This window comes from Cyprinodon variegatus, unplaced genomic scaffold, assembly GCF_000732505.1.
Source record: "Cyprinodon variegatus isolate N-32 unplaced genomic scaffold, C_variegatus-1.0 Scaffold1558, whole genome shotgun sequence".
Lineage (NCBI taxonomy): Eukaryota > Metazoa > Chordata > Actinopteri > Cyprinodontiformes > Cyprinodontidae > Cyprinodon > Cyprinodon variegatus.
Genome location: NW_015152011.1, coordinates 4,135 through 11,347, shown reverse-complemented (window position 1 = coordinate 11,347; position 7,213 = coordinate 4,135). Strand labels below are relative to the sequence as shown.

At 41.8% G+C, this 7,213-nt stretch overlaps 1 protein-coding gene across 1 annotated transcript in view; it reads right to left on the bottom strand.

The window, feature by feature from the left end:
* LOC107103901 (metabotropic glutamate receptor 7-like) overlaps window positions 1–7,213 on the bottom strand; it is a 45,653-nt gene that overhangs the window by 37,220 nt on the left and 1,220 nt on the right. The window contains exons 2-3 of the mRNA XM_015403757.1: window positions 5,383–5,608; window positions 3,364–3,503 (exon numbers count right to left, since the gene is read on the bottom strand). Of these exons, the coding sequence (XP_015259243.1) occupies window positions 3,364–3,503; window positions 5,383–5,608 (366 nt within the window). The remainder of the gene's footprint in view (window positions 1–3,363; window positions 3,504–5,382; window positions 5,609–7,213) is intronic.

Here is a 7,213-nt window from a genome sequence, read left to right as displayed (position 1 = left end):
TAAAATAGAATATGCAGATTGCTGAAGTACACTAGCAAATTACTTTGCAAATTTTATCAAGATTTGCTCTGCCTTCCTACGTAAAAAAAAATGCACCAAACCTTCTGGACATCAGGCCTGGGGCTTTTCCTCCTTTTTAAACCTAGAACGGGAGTTGCTTATTTGGCCATTTCATTGTTACTCATTGCATGCATACACAGGATTGCACCACAGACCATGTAGTCTTGAAATGGTAAATACTCAAACGATGAGTTTTACTAACAAATTGAACAAAAATAAAAGAGTAAAACATAGAAATTGTATTAGTAAGCCAACAAGATGGCAAAGAATTAATCTAAAAGTCTTTTTATGTGACCAGAACTTCCTTACCCCAGTAGCTGTAAGGCTGAATCAAACTAGCATAAAAGGTGTGTCATATTTTTTTACCATTTTATTGCAGATTTTCTGTGGTCTGATCCCACGGAGAACCTGCAGCACCCGGACCAGAACATAAGTCTGAAACTAATCTAGATTGTTTTGTTTAACTGTGTGGAACATTGGAGTGTTAATGATAAAATGCTCTCAGCATGAATCAGAGTCCAGCTGAGGCAGAAAATTAAACCCGGACAAGTTTAGTGCTGCGCTCAGGTCCAAACCTTCCACCTAAACAAGATGACATAACATTAAAATGAATCTCCCACTGGGACATGAATAAAGATCTGAACCTAAACGAGCGGCTTCCAGCAGTAAATGAGTGGCTTCGTCCTGCAGCAGCTAACAGCCATAGAAACTCAATAGATGCTTCTGAACCAGAGGCTAGATTGAGGCTTTAAGCCAGAGAAGCAGGACAAATAAGGCCGACCTAAACAGAAGACTTCCTCTGAACGTCTCCACAGATCCGATTTGTGGCTGCAGCACATTAGGATAATTGAGCCCCACATATCAGGACAGAAAGCCCCTCAGGGAACAGCTTTCCCTTCTTCTCCAACTCTGTTAACAGGCAGTTCAAACAAAGGTTACTCTACTGATTACTCCTCTGAGCCTCCGGTTTAAATTACGTTCCAGGATCTCTTTACATGTTCCACAGCTCATTCATTCCTGGTTCCACTGTCACACAGGAACCTACAGCTGCTGTAATGACTCCCTCTGTAACGTGGAGAGCCACGCAGTGTGAAATACACAGCCAGGAGTTATGAGGACGGAGGGTTGGAGCAATAATGATAGACCTAATCTGGAGCAGTGCGGGCTGTTAAGGTGAATTATTTAGTGTGAAAGAGCAAAGACTCAGTTCTGAATTCGGATGATGTGTAGAATCATCCAGCAACTGACATAATGAAAGGCTGACATGTGGGGAGATACAAGGAGACTAACTGAGACAAAATAAGATAACGATAGAAAACAATGATGTGATGAATGGATGGAAACATCCAGTAGCTTTTGCATGATTAAATTGCAATCCTGATCTGACATATCTAATAATTAACTCATGTCTTAAAGCTCCTATATCATGGTAAATCAAATTTTTAATGCACAAAGTGATATTTTGTTTGATTATTCTCAAGTAATCATTATGAGTTTTGCTGTCTGTGCAACAGTCCCACCCTCACCTGTGAAAATGAGGCATTGGAGAGTATCTGGGTAGAGCAAGGCTCCCTCCGGGAAACACCTACCACTGTGCAGGCTATGCAAATAAATGCCTGCTTCTCCCATCAGGGAGGAGTGATATGAGGTATAGTGCAATGTTTCTGGCTCAAATTTAAGACCAAGTGGCGTGTTTTTTTGGTCCTAATCTGCACAGGGTAGCAGCTTTTCTTTTTAAGCTCATGTCTTAGTCTCGGATATCTGCTTTTTTTGGTCTCTAGTTTTGTTCTTGGTACAGCATTCAGAAGTTGTATGATATGGCGATGTCATGAAATAGGTGACGGATGCTTTACTAAGACAAACGCTTATCTTTGGGGTTAGAAGAAAACAGTTATATTTTAAAGCAACTATATACAAATGTTGTTCGATAGGCAAAATGTTGTCATATATTTGCCTATAGGTACATTTGAAAGGCTTAAAAAACATGATATACACTGGAAAAATGTATGCAACCCTTTTTGGGTTGTTACACAGTTGTTTCATTAAATAATTATGTTAAAGTAACTAAATATAATTAATTAGATGTCAAAAATGGTTGCAATTTTTTTTTCTGTGAACCTTTAACTATCTATAGTTATTGCTAATCTAATTGTCTAATTCCTAACCTGTTGCGACATGGACTAACTTCACCATCTTTAGTAAATATTATGGGCCAGATCTTCAAAAGAAGATAAAAAGGGATTTTAACATGAAATTCAAGAATCAGTGCATGTAAACTGCATGTCTGCCTTCACCAATGGAGATCACATTCTAGTTCTAATGACCAAATTGTATGGGTTGGGGATATGCGAATGTAAACACATTCAACACAGTAATTTTTTCTTTTACTACGAGGCTACATTGCTTTGCAGAACATCGGCACAAGGAATTGTTTAAAAGGAATTGTTGGAGGTAAATCTGCTGTAAATCTAACCAAGGCTTGTTCCCTGTCAGGGATGGGGGGTGTTAGTGGGTGGGTGGTTGCGTGGGGCGGGGGTTCGTCAAACAACACACAAAGACAGCTTCCCATGTATTGTGTTATTTTATTTAACAATATTATTTTCATAATTTTATGTTTTTTATTTCGTTTATAGTGCTTTGAGATGCTAATAGTATCTGAACTACATTATACATAATAGTTAGTAGTGTCATTGTTAGTATTTTAAAACAAATTAACCACCATTATTTCCTCCAACTACATGGCTGAGGACCTCATCTTCCTTTCACGGCCACTCTCTGCCTGTCGAACAAACACCCAATGTTGTACATGTATAGCCATACTCCTGTTGTCCTTCTCTTTATCATCAATCTTCCATGGGACTACAGATGACCATTGACACTAAATCTGGCATACTGACATTTCTATACTTGTGCATTTAAACTTTGCAGCAGTTTAAGTCATTTTGTGAGGTGTTTATGTTAGGTCCTTTAAGATAAAGGTGCAGCTGATCTGGGCAGTAGAAGGTGAGTTTGGTCCAAACCAGAAGTAGGCCTAACCTGTCAGAACTTTCTAGCAGCAGGAGGATTATAGAGAAATCCAGTTGAATGATCCAGAACCACCATTAGTTCTCAGAGATCCCGCCGCTGCTCATTGGACACATTTTTAACACAAAGAAAATAGAACCATGATGCTTTTGTGTTGCTGAGGCTCAGAAAAGAATGGGTCAAACTAAAGTCTGCCTGTGTCCATATTGCCTCTCTGAGGAGTTTCTCAACATGTCGCTACATCAGTAGATGGAAGCATCTATTGGGACGGGGACTTACACTGAGCTGCAGCGTCTCTGTCCACTGTCCGATAACTCTGTACCCTGCTCCCGTCACGTTGTTCCACTGGTACTGGAATAGGTCGTAGCGTCCTGGGGCATCGCCGTTTCTGTTGAACGTCACCGAGGTGCCGGCACTTCCTGTGGAGGAAAACATGGTCAACCATCACATTCATCTATTTGCAGGGTTTTTGGTTTGCTCATCATCATCGTTGAAGTTTGAAGCAGATAGGAGCAGATGTTTCAGAGATGCAGTTCTTTACATGCAAACTTATTATTTCCTCTTTCAATGTTTTTCCTAAAGGTCAGTGAAGCACAAGAGAATATTTAAAGCTTTCAAATTCAAACTCACAGTTAATATTCATAGAAGGACCCTGTGGAACAGAACAATATTTGTGTTCTGAAAGGTTCTGAAATGATAGAACATTAAAGAGACCAGAGTTGGGGATGGATGGATGGATTTAGTTATTTCCTCTCAGAGGTTCAGACTGGTGAAGCTGCGATCAGTTCGCTCATCGCTTCAATTGCCACTTTCTCTCCACATCAGCACTTCTCACTAATTACCTGATAAATGAGGCTCTATGGGGCAAATTTCCTCAGCCACGTCTGCAATATCAGAACCGTTCAGAATAATATCAGGAAACTCTAACAGTTAATTATGAAAATTAATATAATAATATTTGCTTAATTAGTGAAATAGTCCAAGCACAAAGTGCCTGACAGTTAAAGGGACATGCAGCAGAAAGTTGGGCTCCACCAGTTAAGATACTCCTGATTATTCAGAGCATGTGGAGAAGAAAGCCTACAGGCTACCCAGAGTCTCTGTGGTCCCAGCAGTGATGTGTCCCGATCTACCAATGGATTCCAGCTCTGCCAAACTCTGCTTCATGGCAGTTTCTGCCTAAAGCCACTGGCATTGGTAAGGACTGGAATCAGATTCTCCCACAGGAGCAAATTCTCCCAACATCTGGGAACTATTTGATGATGCAGAAAGACTGATGCAAATCAAAGCGCAAATGACTGAAGTCTGAGCAAAAATTCAGAATCACAGGTGCTGTCAGACAGCAAACAATGCTTAACGATGCACATGTGGAGCCTTTATTGAAACTTCAGGTGGGAATAGTTGCTTCTTTCTGCTGTTATTTTGTTTCTCTTTATGATCATTTGGGCATCTTTATGCTGCTGCTGCTGCTTCCCTCTGAGGTCTTTAAGTGACAACAACCGTTGAGCTTTAGGTTTGGAGATGGTCTCTTAAACACTGTTGTCACATTAAGCACTGGCTGAGTCCCTCCTAAATGATAACATCCTCCCTCCTGGTCTCCTCAGGAAGGTGTCTCCTCACTCTGAGGGTCTGCAGAAAAACTCACCTTCCACCGTTTCAGAATCAGGTAATAACGGCTCGCTGCTCTGCTGTCGTAATGGCAGATTTCATTAGCATTTTGGTCACACTGTGGAACATCTTTGGAGGCCAAGTGCTGGAATAAAGTGCCTCAGTCATATTTTTATTGCCTGATGAAATTCCTGCAGCAGTTTATGTTCCAGATCTGCTCAGACTGGAAACCAAGGGAAAGACATTTCAGAGCCTGGCAGAGTCGCTCACTGACTTAATGAGTGACTTTGGAGCATTTCTTTTTGCTTCAGGGTACTAAGTCTAATTATTGCCTTTTAAAGAGTAGTCATCATCTGAGCTTCCGAACCTGCTGACTGATGGGCTTTCAGAGTTCCTACATGCTGCTTTAATCTGGATCTGTTTGATTTCTCAGTCAGATTCAGCCTCATCTTTTCTCCTCTTTTGTTACTTTGTTTTAACCTCCCAGTAAACATGCATTTATCCTCCAGCAGGCACAGAGCTGGAGTGATCGAAGATTTCAAAATGAGGGTCACGTTTCGCTTCAGTGTATTTAACGATGAGGAGCAGTCTGGTGTTTTTCACTCTGACGTGTTGCAGCCTTGGAGTTCAGAGCACAGCGAGGCTCCGGCTTTATGGTCCGCAGAAGGACGACGTTATCAGTCCACTCACCGTTGAAGCTGACGCTGCGGATGTACTTGAGCAGTTTCTTCCCACCGGCCAACTCCATCTCCGGGCAGATTCCTGAAATGTCCGGACACAGGTCCCGCTGCATGTTGTGCAGCGCGTGGGCCATGGCGTACATGGCGTCGATCACAAACTGGACCTTTCCCTCCTGCTCGTACTTGGAGTCGATGCCGATCCGCTCCTGACCTGAAACAGAGACAGAGGATGATGACTCAGGAGATTCAAAGCAGGTGAGAAATAAAGTTTACAGTTTGAGCTCCCTCACTGGTGAGAGAGAAAACAATGGGATTGAAACGGTTAGAAGCTTCCAGTGACACCAGTTTAGGAAACACAGATCCAGCTGAACTAGAACCAATAGTTTCCTTTGTGTTGCATCATCAAATCTGAATCTACCTTCACCTTAAAGCTACTTCGGTGGTTCTGATCTGTTTCTGCTGCTTTTCCATTGAGCTCCCATCATGAAGACAGCTTTCACCTCAAGCATGTTAAATAAATGCAGGACGACGAGGCGCTCGGGATGAACTATACACAAAAAAGAAGCTTCCACCAAGTCAAACGGTCCCTGTTTGATTTCCGTCAGTGTTTGGATGCAGAGTCATGAATAAATGAAGAGAGGAAATAAATCAGGATTCATTCAGCTCACAGAGGATCTGTTCAGAGCGTCAGCACAGCTATCAGGGACATCCGACCTTCAGAAGATGCGCTTCAACTGCACGGGGGTCAGACAAAGGTCAATTAACCTTCTCACATCATGTCTGGCAACAGACAAAGTTCTGAAATGACAAAGTCTTTGGAATCCCAACCAGCTGAGCATTCGATGGTTTAAGGGATGGATTGTTTAGTTCAGAGAAGTCAAGAACGACGGTTTGGACTAGGCCCTGCCAGCCAGTAGTCCTACAGCCAACAGCAGCAGGGGACGCTGCCCCTTTTAGACTGTGCCAGGTATGTGAGCGTGACAGAGCCAGTTGATGGTGGGTGTGCAGGCAGGATCAGCAGGAAGCAGTGCGATACAGAGACAGTTTTCACAGAAACAGAAGATTCTGAGTCACAGCAACAAACTCTACAATTGCTTCCTGCTGCTGCAAAGCAACAAAGTGGAAAATTTACCTCATCAGGATTCCCCCCAGTCAGCTTCTGGGGATTAATGTTTTTGCTTGATGAAGATGGTAAACAAAATATATTAGGTAGTTTTAGGTTTAGCAAGAAAAAATAAATGTATCAAATATTTGAAATGAAGCCAGTATATAAACAACTAAAAGCATTACCAGATTCACCACAACGCACCTTACTTCCATACCCTAATTATGTAGTTGGCAGACCATGGTGATGGATGAAACTGGAGAAAGAAAAACGCCCACTGGTACCAGTGTGAGCAGTAGGAAACGCAGAGGGCCAAGTATGTGAGGCAGTGCATGGCCCCTTATAGGGGTGTTTCTAGTGTTCATATAAACTAATTTATCTTCATTTTATGCTCTTTGTTCATTATACGCCTTATCTGACAGGAGTCTCAGTGCCTTATTTAGACCAAAGTGTTAAAGTCAAGTTCAGCTTGAGAGTCGTCCTGTTAGAGGATGCGTGAAAGATATGCAGTGGTGGCTGACCACAAAGTGCGTCCCCTTTAACAATGACATCGAACAAATTGTTTGGATTACATTTTTTTACAGATAGTAACAAATACATGTTTAATTTGGGAAATTAAGGAAAATATTAACAGTAATATATAGTGTGAGTTTTTTCAATCTTCGTTGTTAGAAACCAGTTGAGTTACTGTTGAGCCTTGTCACTCCTCCTTTACCACATCCCTAAAAGCCACGCT